General features: G+C 37.3%; 1 protein-coding gene across 8 annotated transcripts in view; it reads right to left on the reverse strand.

The window, feature by feature from the left end:
* OSBPL6 (oxysterol binding protein like 6) overlaps positions 1–17,361 on the reverse strand; it is a 96,635-nt gene that overhangs the window by 18,863 nt on the left and 60,411 nt on the right. For 4 of the 8 annotated variants that reach the window (XM_058028462.1, XM_058028463.1, XM_058028465.1 and 1 more), the window contains exons 10-17: positions 16,707–16,799; positions 11,925–11,999; positions 7,580–7,745; positions 6,487–6,617; positions 4,344–4,451; positions 1,877–2,014; positions 929–1,016; positions 477–730 (exon numbers count right to left, since the gene is read on the reverse strand). In XM_058028462.1, the coding sequence (XP_057884445.1) occupies positions 477–730; positions 929–1,016; positions 1,877–2,014; positions 4,344–4,451; positions 6,487–6,617; positions 7,580–7,745; positions 11,925–11,999; positions 16,707–16,799 (1,053 nt within the window). The remainder of the gene's footprint in view (positions 1–476; positions 731–928; positions 1,017–1,876; positions 2,015–4,343; positions 4,452–6,486; positions 6,618–7,579; positions 7,746–11,924; positions 12,000–16,706; positions 16,800–17,361) is intronic. The other 4 variants (XM_058028467.1, XM_058028466.1, XM_058028468.1 and 1 more) reach the window with 4 other exon arrangements.

The following is a 17,361-nucleotide window of genomic DNA, read 5'->3' on the forward strand; positions in this document are numbered from 1 at the left end:
TGGATGCCAGATTTACAAGGGGGCTGAAGTCAGGCTACCCAGGTCAACTTTGTTCTGGTGTTTTGAAACTTCTCTCTCAGAAATTGCCTGGGAGGACATCTTATTCACACCTATATTGATCATAATGCAGCCACAGACTCGATTAACTCTTGAAGGGTGCTGGATTTGACCACTGAAAGCTAGGAAAGGATGCTGCAGAATTAGAAACTGCCAATGCCCATATCTACAGTCATAGAGCATGAGATCAATTGTAAATAAATGAGTTACAACTGCAGGACTTGGTTTGAGGTAAAAAAACATCCCGCAGCCTTGCTCAGATCAAATCTACCACCTGTACTTGTTCACAACACTTTTGTGACCCAGCAGGGAGGTCTGTTGTCTGTGACCAGGAGGAGAAAGACAGGACCCTGCATAGACCCCACTCATCAGCTCCCTTTTTAACACAGCCAGAAGAAGTGCTACACTAAATGTATTACCATGCGCTCATACGGATCATCTGTTTCAGCAGCCTTGTCCAAGAGTTCACTGTATTCCAGCTCTTCACAAAGATGTTGCAAGGTATTCAGAGGTTCATTTAGCTCAACTGGCATGGATACTTTGGAAAGATCTTTGCCAATGTTATTTCTCAAAATATTCCACAGATTGATGTTACTGGTGTCAGGGCTGGGAGCTGGGAGACAAGTCCTCCGTCCGTTTCTGAACGCGCCTCCTGTCAGCTCACCATTCAGAACTGGGAAGGGAAGAAAAATATTGTCATAAGAAAGTACCAGACTAAGAAAAACAGAGCTCTCCATTCAACCAAATAACTGCCAGAACAAGCAAGCCCAACTTCATTGTTTTCAGCTGAGTTGGACTTGTTTTGACATGCAGTAATTCTGGTACATGAATATAACCAAGGTAATTTCTCAAAGTTTGAAACACAGTATACTTTGCCGAGAAATGTTGTCTGCAACACTGGTGTTGTCCTCAGATATATTGTCACTCACATCACTGATATAAGATTCATCATCAGAAGCCTAAAACATAAATAAAATATCCATTAACACAAATACATATAAAATATACTGATAAAACAGACAAAAATAATTAACTGAAACACAAATATTAAAAAAAAATCTTTAACAAATTAAAACTATTAGCTAAGTGAACTGAATGTTTCAATCTGTCCATAGTGCCAATGCACTAAAAGGTTCAAGAAAAATGCTACGTTGTCCTCATGTTTCTGAATTCCTTATTATCCAAATACAGACATGAGATCTGCTAAAGGTGGTTCAAGTAAGATCAAGGATGAAAAGAAATTGATAACATAATGCACTAGGCATGGGAGGTGAGAAGAGATAGTCAGATTTGTGCTGTTTATAAAGAACCAAACAATAAAACGTGACTTACGTTTCAGCAAACAAATTATGTAAATATTGATCTATCATTTTGCAAAACAAGAATCTCATCAGCATTAAGAATATTTTAATTTTTTTTTACAAAACTGTTTTTTCAAGAAATATTACTTTTTTGTCTATTTCATTACAGAGCATAATTTTATATACATATGTAGTAGAAGATTATTTTTATAAAGAATATTTGAAAATCTAAATTTAATTGACTGCACAGCCAGCTGTAACTGTCTGTCATCCTTCAGTGGAACTGCCATAGCCTAGAAAGGACATGTGCTAAACCTTAGTTATTGACACAACTAAGTTCCAACTCACTTTTACACTTCAGGGAACTCCTGCACCACTTTATGTGATCTCAGGTTTGTTTATCTACACTTTACACATTTTATTCTAACTAGCATTACTAAAAATAAAAAGAAATCACTGGTGGTAGCACTACCTAACTGTGTCCAGTAGCACAGCTGCCACACGCTGTCACAGCCTACCTCGTTTTCTGACGAGCTGGCAGATAGAAGCACCTCCTGTGCATCAAAGAACTCTGAAACAGATTCAGACATAGAGAGCCTGCTTTCATTAGAAACTTGCTGAGACAGTGGCAAACTGACATGAATTTGTTCACCTGTCTGTAAATAAAGCACAGAAAAGAAAAAGCATTCTTTCTCATATTAAAGAAACACACGTAAAAGGGGTAAATCACCTGAGTAAGACTTATACACCAAATACAAGCACAGAGAGTAAAGACAGCATTTAAGTAGGACTTTGTGTGTACCTAACAGATGAGTCTGAGGATGAAAAAGTAAAGAGCACTTTGAACAGTGAGATACATGTCTTCATTTGAGGCCTGCCCAGCATCTACTACCAAATTTTAGCAGCATGAAATTGCAGATCTACTTCTCTATGCAGAGAACTGATTTTGTGGACAATAGCTGGATTGTGTCAGACAAATTCAGCCATTAACTTCAGATTAAATTACCTCTAGTAATAACAAATAACATCACTGAAGCTAGCTTTGATACAACTAGAATTTAATTATAAAGATTTATAAGGTCTGGGAGTTTTAAGTTACTTTCCAAATAAATGATCTTGTGAACCAGTTTAGTAACAATATTTGAAATGTTTGAATATTTAGGAGGATAGCTATAACATGTATTTTTATGGACTTTTATTCTATTTTTATACTCCTAATCGCATTTGCATTATGCCATTAACACTGACCCAATACTACTAAAAGAAATGAACTCTCTATGGTTTATTATAAAGAAATGTAACACCAGAGTCAAGGATTCAAAATTGTGCTATGTTGATGTCAGTAGTGCAGCAGGCTTAAACAGTGAAATATACCCTCTGCCTGCTAGAGTGGGTGGGTGGGACACCAGATTTCAATGTTACCCTGCAGGCTATCACATTAAGAAAAACATTAAGATGCTCTCCCTGTAGCATTTTACCACAGGATCTCTTGCTGTGGAGGGAAACACAGTCTTGGACTTAATCCCTTAATTCATACAGCATGTTGTCCCTGGGAGATAATACAGATGAAACTACTGAAGCCCTTTTAAACACAGTTAACTCTCTAGATTGCAACACAATCCCAGTTAATCTTATTCCAGAATTCCTGCATACGGTTTTGTTGACATCTTAATTCTGCAGAATTATTCCATACAGTTACCTCAAAAAGCACTAACAAAACATCCCAAAAAAGCATAAATAAGCCAAGAGGTCAAACCCCATTCTTTTTTCATTCGGATTTATAAGATTGTAGACGGATTGTGATGCTTGATGACTCATATTGAAAACTGAGTCTCATTTTACTGTAATCATTACAGGAAGTGACCAAAATTTTGAGGTTTCACATAAACTAGGGGGACTTGGAAAAATACATATGCTCCTACCTGAAAAAGACCCTCACACAGGCATTAACTATGTGCTGCAAGACTATAGAGATATATATAAAACAAGCAAGATAAGTGAATGAGAGATCTGGACACTTTGAAAAACTTCCTCTGTCGGCTTACTTCTACCAAGACAATGATGAACAAGTGAAAAAGGAACAGCTAACCAACAAAAATACAGAACAGAAGAGAAGGTCATTGCCCAGAACTTCACTGTAGATTGCTGTGCTGTGGCAACACTTCACTTCTATGTTCTGTTGCTAGCCTCCAACATGCTGGATTCTTGGAAAAATTGTTTAGACATTTTCAGAAAGCAAATAAACAATTTCACCTTTCTTGCTTGTTGGAAGAAATAACTAGGAGACAAGACTATGTTAATTGAAATGGCATATGCGTAGGAAAAAAAGAGTGGAAATGACAAATCAAAAACATTTTTGTAAAATGCAAGCAGAATGGTTGCCAAAGTGACCATACTAATTGTAATATATTACAGTCCACAAATTCAGATTTGTCACAAGGGAAGCTCACTGTAATTTATACAAATGTTTGTTAATCTGTTGACTAAGGAAAGCAAAACAAGAAAAACTAGATGTTGCAAAAATATTAGTGCAGTGCTTGGTTCATGGACTAAACCTTTTGATTTTAACAGTACCACTAAAGATTCTAAACATGAGGCCCTTTAGACACTTGCAAAATCAGGTCATTAAATAATTAATTGTTCTGTTGATTTGGCAAGAAACCAAGGTGCAGAATTGGTTAGCTACTGTGTGATACATTCAAATACAGTAAAACCTCACTAATTCCCACAGCCAACAATTAATATTCCAAAACTGGAGTCCTGCTCTGTTCCTAAAAAGACCGAGCTGAGATCTTTCATGTCTGACGTACGGAAAACAAAAGACTGAAGTTTTATTGTAGTTAAGGAAATACAGCCTGACTTTTTCTATGATTGAACATTCACCAATGTGAAAAATTCATTAATTTTTCAGGTGTGTTTCAGCTATTTAGTGAGAATTAGCAAGGTTTGTTTGTACTCTAAATCCATTAAAGGCCAAAGTCTTACCTCATCAGGACTAGGGATAATATTTACACTGACAACCTGATCACAAATAACAGATTCTGAATGTATTCTGTTCAAGCGACTCCTTAGTTCAGCATTCTGGTTGAGAGCCTTAAAATAAAAATTGCACATTTCATTTAAAATTAAAATGTAAGCATTTAAAAAAAAGAAAAAAACAAAAGAAGAAGAAAAAAACTTACTTTCCAGTAATTTCCTAAAAAAATCACAGAACCTCCTTTCCTTCATTTATAGGGAGATACCTATTTTGAGATCCTCTCCAACATGATTTCATCTTTGGTTACTTTGCCTTCACTTTTTTGCAGGAGAGAGGGGGACAGATGTTCTCCCACAATGTAACACTGGCATTCCACCTCAGTTTTTCAGAGAGCTCTTTGGCAGGTGTACTGGTGGGTTATGTACATTATGGAAATGGGGAGTGAATGCAGCAACAAAGAGTGAAACTGCAGAACAATACATGGGAACCACCCACAAAATGCCCAAAGAGGCAACTGTGGGTTTACAACTACACAGCCTCTCCTGAGTCAAGGTTATCAGCACTGAGAGGCTGCAAACAGAAATTGCTTCCTTTCCAGTAAAACCAACATAATTGCTAGTATCATTGTCTACCCACCCAGATCAGTTTTACAGGTTTACCCTTGTACTTATTTCAAACTGATGATCCACTGCAGTATCACAAATACCAACAGAATTCAACTGGTGTCTGCTATCTGCTGACTTTTCTCCTATTTTAAAGTCCAACCTAGATTATAAATTTGGGTGCACAAATATGTATTATCTGTTGGTTGGAAAGACTAGTGGGTGAGATTCTGAAATCCAGAAGTGTAATATGCTACATATCTAGAACATGGCTGACTTAACTTTAATATAGCCCAACACTGAGGCTTACAGAAAAGCAGAACAGAGAGACATTTTGTTTCAGTAGAAAAGGATAATTAAAATGGAGTAAGAACCTTCTTCTGTCTCCCCCTACTGCAGATTGAGGAATAGATTGCATGAATGTACTAAAACAAAGAAAGACCAAAGGAAAATAGGTAAATTTAATCTGTCACTGAACAGTTTAAATTACCCAATTTTGCTTTGTTCTGAAATGGTCTGAGCATGTTCCTAGTGGCCATCCCTCAGAGAGGGATGGTAATGACTAACAGCAGCCTGACAGTAGCTTCTTCAACAGCTCAGCCCTGGTCACGAGACTGGACAAACCCAGTCACAGTCTATTTTCCACTTCCTCTCCACTGAGGCTGTGAACTAATGTGTGACAGTGACTTTCAAACTAACCTTGGAGGCCAGGACCAAGAAGAAAACATGATTCCCTATTTCATGCAAATTGCTAATGAATATCCACAGGTCTTAGATAAATTTGGGTCAATAACCAGAAATAGCTACCCTTATCTCTTGCTCCTAACCCTATTTAATCACAATGCACAGAAATCAATCTGCATAACATGATATGTATCTATAGAAAGGTTTGTCTTTAAACATCTGCTCATACTTCTTGCAGATGCAGTCCTCCACACCAATCCAGCAAATGCTTTTATGCTTCCTTGACAATGAATTTTGAAAAATTGTTATTTTTCAAAAATTTATTTCTTTTGCAACCTGAGGACTTATTTTTGCTAATTTCTTTTCCCCCACTAAAGCAAATTATATTTTTCCCTTTAGCTTAAGTGGGAGAAATGCTGGAGTGTTAAGAAGTCTGTATCTGGAAATCCAAATTACCCATGACTATATTGCAACCCAGGATTCCTTTTGCATTTAGAGACACGGACATATAAAACAAACTTGACAATATACAGTCAAAATTTAAAACTTAATTACAAAAACAGCACTATTTCCTTGGCTGTGCTGGAACAGCTCCAAGAAAGACATTTAGCATTTGTATAAAAATCCTTTTTCTTTACTTTGGAAAACCATAACAGATACGTGCTTACACAAATTATATTCTTCACCTCCACATGCAGTGAGGTTAGATTTACATTATAACAGAGTATGCCATAGCTCTGGCTGAGAACTTGGGTTTTTCTTGGCTCTTTCTTGGCTCCTTTGAGGTGAAAGGAAATGGCCAAAATACAAAAGAAATAGTGCACTGGACAAGATAGATGTGCTTGAGATCAAATCAAGAACATACCTGAGAAAGGGACTGTCTGAGGTGAGCTATTTGAGCATTGTGGCCTGTAAGATCCTGCTCTGAAACAATCTGTTTAAGCTTCTCCTTCTCTATAGCTATGCTGTTAAACGCAGACTTCAAAAGAGAATGCACTAAGCAAAAAGAAAAAAAATAAAACAGGTGTTTTCTTGGCTACAGAAATCACATTGACATCTCTTACAATATTTCAGCAATAAACACAAAGTGAGACTTCCATCCCACAGTAATGGACATTTGAAACAAGGGCCTGAACTTCAAGTAATCCATGCCAAATTAAGTACAAACACTTACAGCTTGCGATTGCAATGTGCGTACTGTATGCTCACACATATCTCATCTGAGCATATTCTTGGTGCTGAACATATGGAAAGGTGCACATTTGGAAAAACTGTGTCCAATGTGTCATATTTTCTTTCTGATTTTTATTTGTACTTTTCAGAGTAACAGAAACATCAGTTCAGCTAGACTGAATATTGTACTAATAAAGAGGATTGCTTGGTCTTTAAACAGGTTTAGAATTTTTTAAGATGTCAGTCTCACATTTTTTTCTACGCTTGTTATATAACAGCAAACTGATAAGAAAACCTTCTTAAAATGGTATTTTTTAGTTTGTAAGACCATTCACTTACAGGCAATAAAATCACAATTCAAAAGAACATCCCTGTAATAAGCTCTTTTCCCATTGATTCCATTGACATAGAAAACATTGCACAAAAATTATTTCACGGGATTATGTGCAGAAGTTACATTCTGAATCATCTTCTTTGGGAAGAAATAATACATTTTGTTGAGGAAAAAAAATGTTTGCAAATTCAGTCACATTTAAAGAATGGAGAAAGCAGTTCAGAAGACTCGGAAAACAATTTCAGAGTTTACCCTTCTCTACATTTATGACATGCATGGAAAATATAAGAAGGTTAATATAAATTGCCTTTGTGTAAGCCACCTGAACAGCTAAAAACTCTTACACAGCATCATCCAATGCAAATGAAAGCCCTGACCACAACTAAGTGAGGGCAATAAAGAAACACGACAGAGAAGCACACTACAGGGAAGGCTTGGCATCTCCAGCTACCTTTTTGTGCCATCAAGCAGAATTCTTCTTGAAGCTTCATGTACTCAGTAGAGCATTCCAGAGGGTCTGCCACATGGCTTGGGGGAGCCTGAAACTCAATGTCTGCACAGAGGTTGGGGTTGGATGAATGCAATCGAACGGGTGACATCGTAGCACTGAAAGGGACCTACAGCGAGAAACAGAGAAGAATTGTTGTATAAGCTGTAACCAAACTTTTGACTCTTTTGAAGCAAAACAAAATTTTTTTCTGAAAATACTTAGTTCACAATGTGAAGAATATGGCAAGAGTGAACTTGTAACTTCTCACTCTCCTAAATCCCAACACAGCTGATGCAGATTTCTCTTGAATTTTTTCACTGAGATAGAAAAAAGAAGGCCTAAACACACAGCTAACAGCTAATGAATTTAAATTCTAACGTTTACAAAAAATGGATGATTTCCTAATGTTTAGAAGATTACTGGAAAACTGAGCCATGAGACATGTCCTTTATATTTGGACATTTGAGAGTAATTGTAGATGAGTCTATTGTTGCAATACCAACATTCAAAGTATGTAAGTTCCTCCACAGATCCAGAAATAGGATGTAATATTATCAGATATACCACTGAAGTTTTTCAAAACTGCTTGTAAATTTTCAGTTGAAACTCACTGTACTGGCAATTATGAAGAGGGAAGAAGCATACAGTCTTTCTATTTCTTTTAACAAAACAAATAAACAATGACAACAAAATAAAATCAAAACTTCGCCTGATATGCATTTAAAATACATGGACCATAAATAAATGCAGAGAGATACAGCTTAGTAAGATGGAGCAAAGAATTTAGTTTATTATCTTTCCCTTTCTCCTTTACTTTTCAGGTACAGTAATTAAAAAAAAAAGTACATGCAAGACTTTCTAAGTTATATATACATGTATCATGTACTGAGCAGTTACCTGTATGCTACTTATGCACTGTATGGTTACTACTGCTATGTAAGTGATGCATGTGCAAGAGTATTGCATATTTTACTTTAATGTTACCATTTACATGCATTCATGTGAAAATCAGGCCAAGAACACAATTTTCAACTGTAAAGCAACAGAAAGACATGCAGAACTACATTTTGTCATTAACCACTGTTTAATGTATCAAGCACTGGTTAGTACATTAAATCGAATTAATTTCATTAGATTGATCCAATGCGTTAAGCAAGAATTTCACACTGCAGCCCAATGTAATTATTCAAATATGAAAAATGGGGCAAAAATATAAAATGTTTCTTCCAAGGCATGATAAAGAGCAGAAGATAACTTAAAAAGTCATATTACTAAGAATTAGTATCAACAGATGAGTTCTAGAACCACTGTCATCAGTGGTTGAACTTGGTACTTTGTTATTTGATTAGATCAGGAAACAGTTTTATCAATCCCTTCCTGTAAAAACTGACATCAGTACACATTTTAGGTTTAGGTTCTGATTCTTCAATGAAACCCTCAAAATCCTGTTGGATCTATTAATCATTCCACTCATGAGTGTATTCTGTGAAATATGTTTTCCACTCTGCTCTTTCTCAGTTTCCAGATACATATAGTACATTAAATAATAATCCTATGGCACCTATCTAATATAAGCTTTATTCCTGCTCTCATGTATTTTGATTTCCAGCTATATCAACAAAGTACATATTTTTTTACTAGACCTCATTTTATCCTCATATCAAGAAGAATTTTTAACCGAAGATGTAAAATAAATTCCTTCTATTCATACTGGATATGTAACCCTTTATCTTCTTCAGAGCCCAGCAACATCAGGTAAATGGACTACTGTGGCTAAATGTAGGTTAATTTCAAATTTTTTTCCCAAAAATTTTCCTTTCCCTAAATGGGAGAGCATGTTTCCAGAACTTTGACTGGGAGCATCACAAAGCTTCAACTGCTTCAGGTGGGCAGAGTAGGCACCTACACGGTACCTGCGTGTATGGAGAACACACCCAACCCTCCAGAACATCCAGAAGGCAGGAAAGAAGCTGACACCAGCTGCCATGCCAGAGCTTGAGGGAGAGTCCCCCCAGCCCCACCAGCCTGTGGTGATGGGGGAGGTTCCCCAGACCCACAGGGACTGGCAGTGCTGCAGGCACATTGCCCACACATGCAGGGTGCTCTTTAGTCACTGATGAACCAAGCTGAAGAGATCTGCTTTAGATCCACCATTTCTACCTCAAACCTCAGCTGGCCAGTCTGAAAAGAAAGGTTTCTGCAATGATGTTTATTGAAAAATTACTATTTTCAATTATGCCCTAGAAACGGAATTTACATGTTCTACAAATATGTCACACTACTTGCAAGAAATACACATTCACATAGCAGAGACAGGTAGCCTTGCTGACTGCTTTAAATTCAAGAACCAAAAATACTGAACTGCTGATTGACATGAACTCTCCTTGTAAGCATTTTTTAGAAACGTTTCCAAGCTACTTTCCATAACAGATGAAAATAAAACCATATTAAACAGCCATTTTCATTCTCTTGAATAGGCAACAGTCCAGGAAACACTGCCAATATAATTCTCTTCCCCTTTTCTCCTTTCATGGCTGTGCTTTCTCTCTGTATTAATGGTGACTTGATCCTGACTTTACTACCCATTCACTTTTTGGTCGTTTTTTATTGTTGTTGTCTTGAAGGTTTTTGAAAAAATATTTAGCTTCTTGATCCATCTCTCTAGTTTTCTCTATAGAGACACTTCTAGACATAACCTCAGATGAACCTTGTCCCAACTTCCTGCTTTGCACCAGGGGCGTTGCACCCACTCATCCATCACCTTCCTTGGAATTACAGGCTCAGTTAGGAACAGACTGTTCCTGGCCGAGTGGGTTGTAAGGAAAACCTCTTCCTGCTGTGCATTTAGCTGATATAATTCTGCATCCCTCAGTCTATGCACACAGCTTCACTGTATGGGAGAAACAACCATTTTGTGCACTAGCCAGGAAGAACAGGCCATGGCCAGGAACACTGCAACAGCCTCAGAGTCATTTTGGTGCCTCTAGCTCTCCTTCCTCTTGCATTTTCTTCCAGCTCCTCCAAAACCTCCCTCAATAGGTCCTCACTTGAGCTGCAGGTAACAACTCAGCCATTCCCCACTCTCTGAGTGCCTTCCAACCCCAGTCCAGCTGCATTTGTCTACTGAAGCACTCCCTGGGTAAGGAGTACAGCCCTTGCCAAGGCTGTTTAACACTGCTGAGCCTTCTGGTTAGAGCCTCCCACCAACACTGCTCAGCTCTGTAAACTGGGAATCAGGCAGATTTCTGTGCTAGGCAGACAGAACAACACAGTCAAAACAGCAATCAATTACAGAGCACGCATTCAGCACCAACTGATTACAGAGGAATAAATTTAGATGAGTTAATTTTGAAGCTGGATAAACACTGGTATGTCTCATGTGTTTTAAAAGAGCATAGCAATAACTGAGTTTGTGGTTCAGGTAGCAGAAGCTCAAGATAGTTATGCTTAAGCAGAAACTATGTCAGATCTAGGGGATTTTAGCTTCTGCCTGGAACAGTCGGAATACTTCAGCCTGGTGAAGACATTCACTGCTCGGTCTAGATAAAGAGTTTGCATTTAAAGCACACTTCAGGTCTTTGGCTGAACAGTCCTCCCTATCTAGCTGTTGTACTTATCTGTTGATGGATTAGTGCAAATGTCTATATTGGGCCTTCCTAATGAGTACTTTCTTGATAAAGCAGCAGCTGAAGATATCCTCTTGATGGCAATTCAATTTCACAAACAGGACTTCTCACAACTAACTCCCAGACCTGGTGCTGATTTCATAGCTCCCTATTTTCTGACAAAGACTTAGAGAATTAGCAAAACTATATACAGACACTGAGGTAGTAATATGACTTTTTGGGATTATGGAACATAAACAGAAAGTGCCTCAAACAAAAAGGCTAACCTTATACTACTTATAAAAATATCAGGAAATTTTATAATTTCATGGAGATTTGCAACAAATCTCCTTAGCTCTATTGTCTTGCTAAAACTGTCACAACATCTTTTAACAGAATTTGATCTTCTTTTTTTTTCCATTTTGTATAGTCTGTCAAAGACTTATTGCGTGCAGGGCCTGAGTCTGTCACTTGCACTTACATAAAGGAGGAGGAGGGACATGTGCCATGTAAACAAGCTCAGACCCACATTTATGGAACACATTTGTGTTGGGCCTGACCCCTTCTAAGAAACTCAGCTGAAAGAGGGTAGCATGGACACCTCCAAAAAGTGCAAGGAACATTTTCATAAGCTTATTACACAGTCAAGTTACACAGCTTCCCATCCTTAGAGCTATCCCTTGATTTTTAAATCCACTCACTGTTGTAGCCACGGCAGCTGCCAGTCTCTGCCGGCGTCGTGTTGTGCTGAACTGGCCCTTCGGTGCCGGCCCTTCCTGACAGTGAATGCAAGAAAAGAAGGAAGTAGAAAAAGAGAAGGGAAGGGGTGATGGGACACAGGAAGATGAAAGGTGATCAGAAAAGGGAGAGGGAGAGTCTTTAAGTGGGTTTCCATTTTGTTAACTCTTATGGCCTAAACATGTTGAGGACATATCACGTGTTTTCAGCTGTGCATGCCAGAGACATAAAAAGCTGGATACTTCACTAAAATTATCTCCACATGAGTTGGACTGCAGTGCACTCACTAAGGCTACAAAAAAAAATCAGTAGTAGTAGTAGTATTGCCATTCAGAGTTATAAGGCAATTATGGAATAAGAGAACAAAAAGGATGCTACAGCATGCCAGAAAATAAAACAAAAATAAAACTCCTTTTGGAGCCACTTGACCATTTAGAAGATGAATTCTGAAAGAGATCCCTTTGCAAGAGTGGAAGTGCATAAACTGCGGTCACTGAAGATGCATGTGGCTGAATGGTAAAATTTTTCAGTGTGTTATGTTATCTAGTGAGTTTTCTTAAGTAAACATTCCTGTACATAGCTCTGGCATTTCCACATCCATCCTTCAGCATATTGAATCCTTTTCTCCATAAATTACTTTTAAAGTTCTACCTGCTTTTCCCATACATTATTGAAGCCTTGACTTCCAAACCAAGGCAAAAACTCAGATAAAGGAGCACAAATAAAAAGTAAGTATTTCAACAACTGCTACCTTTTCTGCATGTCTAACCTGTGGCCTCATCCTGCTTAATTTTACATTTATTTTACTTGCAAGAAAAATTTTCACAGTACATTGAAGTCAAGCAAGTAACTGTCTAAGGCAGAGGAGCTCCACATCTGTCATAAAGTCATTCTATTTAATCTTTAATCAAAATACCATTATTTTGAAGCCATTTTAAGATTATGGAAGACTAGGAAATACACCTTTCTGCCTTTAGAAAACAATTCTTAATTCCTTTACATTTTTCTTCCCCTGTATCCTCTAGCCACTACATCATTTTTAGATCTATGCATATTTTTACTTTTTCTGCAAGAAGCCTGATGGTCATACAAATAACAATGTGTAGATTGGATACATGGACACCATGCTTAGGACAGGATATTGTATTTCAATTATTAGCTGAACTGTCTTCTTTCTATAACCTCCCCAGTAGGGTTGCTACAGTGGAGAATGGGCAAGCATTTCACCCTCTGGCTGATATTAGTGGCAGTACCACTGACATTTGGAAGAGTTTTCTAATGATCACAGCACAAGACTTGTGTTGCAATATTTTATACAATTCTCACATTAAAATGACATGTGCATAACCTCTAAAATACCGAGAACAAACTCTGTTAAAGCAGAGAACAGTTCACAGGCATAACATAAAGCTTTCTGTGCTCCACAAAAATATTTCCATCCTGTGAATAAGAGTATGGAAGAATATTCTTATTTAAATAGTAGCGACAGACCTATGTACAGAGAGAGAGATGCACAAATTTATATGTACATAAGATTATTAATGAAGGTATGCATTATTAAAATGGGAATTGTCAGTTTTGCAGAACCATACACTCTCCTTAACACAACAGAAAGTGAGGTCATAATCTGAGTTGCCATAAAAAGAAATACTTAAGGGAAAAGGTAATAACTAGTCTGGGTCTGGTTTCAGTTCTGACCTGAAAGCCTCAGTAAAGCAAGATGATTTTTCAGATTACTCCATAACACACAGCTCTCTATTAAACTATTCCCCCTGTGAAGTCGTGAACTTTAGAACTTTGAGCTTTTGTGGGAAACCAAAATATCACAGATTCTTTATTGTTTTGCAGTAATGTCTTTTTTTTCTTCCTTTGAAGCTGTCATGAGAATGATAACTTAGCCTTTTACTCAAAGGGAAATCATTATCAATTTTTAAAAAACCACAAAAAAGCACAAAAAACCCCCAAAACAAAACCCATTACTCATTTCTTGCACAAAAGTATAATTTGTCAAACGAATTAATACAGATCAACTAACCTGTTGTTGCAGGCCATTTTCACAAAATTTTAAATAAGCTTTTTAAAAACAAAATGAACTTCCTTCATAAAAGTAATCTTTCTTAAGAGAAGCAATGAATGTATTACTCTTGAGTAAGGTCCTGTAAATTCAGCTGTTAATTTCAAACAACTTAGCAACAGTAAACACCCAAACCTGCAAAGGTATAGACACATGCTATGCTCAGTTTTACTTCAGGGAATAACCCCAGTCGAGTTACAGGGATCAGCTGTGTGGTCAAAGTCAACTGCACACAAAACTGGCATATTTCAGTGGTAAATATTAATGTCTAGGAAACAAATCAGCAGCTTTACTTACAGGAAAAAGTATGTTTTACATACATCATGCACCTAGCATTCATACTGCAAGAATGTGTTAGCAGGAATCCAACAAAAGCTATCTCATTAACAAAAGAATGTTCGCAAGTACAATCCAAAACCTGGACGGGAGAATTCCCTCCTTGCCTCATATGCAGAGGACACTGAGCCAGCAGAAATCATATCCTCATTCCCCATCACTCACAAAGCACACACCTTTATATAAAGCTCCCTAATTTTATGCTCCCCAGAAGGATTCTCTCAACATTGTACTATCACAACATCTTTGGTGTAGTTACTCAATCTTAAAAAAATAGGTGCAAGTACTGCAAATGGAATTAACAGTGAAACTAGCTTAAAGTTAGTTTGTTAAAATTAGCACTATTCCCTAAAACTGACATGATGTATGGAGGTATGAGGAAAGTAATAGTACAACAGAAATCTTACTAGTACCAAATGTCAACCATTCAATAGCAAATCATGTGTGAGCATCATGAAAACAATGATCACAAATCAGACAAAATTATTCTCAGTAGGGGATATCCTGATAAACAGTTCAGAAATACTTGAAGCAGCCTTGAAAAAATCAGCAATAAGGAAGACCAAGAAGCAGAAGGAGTGTCTAACAGAAGAACAAAATGGGAGTTAGCTTGAAGGGCTTGTAGACATCAGAGGACAGCCACGTTTTAGTGGCAGCCGAAGCCAATTAGGAATAAATAACACAATGAGTCAGTGAGGCCATCTTCCTACAGACCACAGATGTAGCACTCAGGAGACAGGACAGCCCTTGGAAGAATAAACTGAGACTATCGAACTAGGCAAGATAATGGACTAGCCCTCAAGTATTCTTGTCTTCTACACAATTTAGAACAATTTTATTGCTTCTGTTTCACTGCAAATTAATTTATAGATCAGACAACAATAACTTAATACTGTGCCATAACAAAAAAACTTTATATTTGCAGCATGAACCTTGGCAGGAATTAATGCTGACCCAAGTTAGGCAGAGTTCATTATCAATCTAGAAGTGACAGACCAATATAGAGCAGTGCCATGCACACAAACTCTCTCAGGGGAACCTTATTTGAAATTTTCAGGAGCTGAGGCACACCCCTGCCAAGCCACAAAAAGCAGTTTGATGGGAGCCCAGGCCAGTGCTACTTTGGCCAGTGCTACTTATGGGAATAATACATTGACTGCTTTCATCACTTCTGTGGATAGGACTTCTCTGAGGTTACTGTGGCGTGAAAGAAGAACATGCAGTGGTGACTGACTTCACAGGCACGAAGTACTTGCATGCATTTTACTGATATTTTAATTTCCCTGTGTTATTCAGCACCAAGGAAAAACTGTGATCCTTCAACTGCATGACATGACATCAATCACAAAAATTCCTTTGTTAATAAACCATTTTAATCCCAACAGATGCTTCATTGTTCTTCATTAGAATGCTATTGTGATTATCAAAATATAATAGGTGAAAAGAAAAATAAGCTACAAGAGCTGCAATGAGAAAGCTGATGCAACTGTCACCTCCTCCTTCCTTAAGATTATTGATCTTAAATGAAAACTCCTTAATGTGCCTTTTGGGGCCATATTAAAAGCTTTCCAAGTTTGTACTAATTTCAAGATATTTGAATGGATTAAAAGTTGCTGGCATTCATTCACTCAGTAGCAGACATCACAGTGGTGATTGTTGGTTCCCAAAGCCAGTTCAACAGTCCTCATTATCAGTTGCTTAATTATAAAAAAGATCAGGTTTTGGATCAAACCTCAGAATACACAAGTGCTTCCAACAAAACACAAGGCAGCAATACATGCACATTATGCTTTCTGTGCTTTCAGTTCTAGGGAAGGATGGAGTAAATTCTTCCTTCACATAATTTATTTCTTGGTTATTTTATTTGTTCCCATATTAGCCTTTTCCATGACAGAAGGCTTGTGAAAGTACTTATAACTGGTAATAGTCCAAGTATAGGTCTTGACAAAGATTAGTGGTGTGTTTAGTATTTCATCCTGCTTTTAACTTGATGTCACTTGTTCACTTGAAGGCAGTTGCCCTTCTTTGCAACTTTGATTTGGAATAGCAGTATCCCCATATGGTGTGTGTATATTGAGTTTTGAATACCTTAATTGACTAATATTCAGATCCCCCTCCTTTCCCTAGATGGCAATGTTTTCATATGAATGAAAATAAAATCAGTACTTTTCTCACTATCTTCTCTAGGTTTTGAACAACAAACTGAGATTTAATTTACTTCATCAGAAACATGAAAGACAGAACACTGACTTCCTATTTTCAGCTAATACATCAATTCATGCTTAGAATTTAATTTTAAAGTACACTGAAAAGTAAAACATAGTGCATTCAGTACCTGAAGTTGAATTTTTGCATCTTTGCTGACACTTTTTGTTCTCCATCGTCTCGTGACCCGCTTGTCTTTCTTTGAAATATCTACACAGTTAGCCTACATTGCACAAATAGTTAAAAGCAACAAAGTGCTATTAAGTAGACACAAGCAACACAGACAATACAACAAGTTAGTAAAGAATTGTAGCATTAGACAGGTACAAATTAGAAAGTAAGGAGAAGTACGCTGCTGCTAGGCCCGAAATTGGAGCAGGGATCAGCTGTAGCTATCTGTACACTTTCATAAACACGTGGTACAGTTAGCTCCTTCAGCAAAACTACTCGTGCCCTTTCTTTTCATGAGTACATAATATTTAGGACACGATCTTGAAATCCTCATGGATTTCTATTGTGGTACTACTCAGACATTTGTACAGACAAGAAGATTCAGTGAAAATGGAAGAAAGTATTTAAGATTTAGGATCTGCTGTTGCTTTCTGGTAAAAGGAAAACTCACCCTGAACTGGGAAACAGTCCAAAACTTGGGACCTTTGTACTATGCCCCCTTTTCTAGAGCATGCAACTTCATCTTTGAGGGTCTTTGGGTCTCCAATCCTTAAAAAACTTAAAATGTTATCTTAACACAACAAAAACTCCTTAAATATAACTTCAATTTATAC

Source organism: Melospiza georgiana, chromosome 7 (genome assembly GCF_028018845.1).
Source record: "Melospiza georgiana isolate bMelGeo1 chromosome 7, bMelGeo1.pri, whole genome shotgun sequence".
In the NCBI taxonomy this organism is placed as follows: Eukaryota; Metazoa; Chordata; class Aves; order Passeriformes; family Passerellidae; genus Melospiza; species Melospiza georgiana.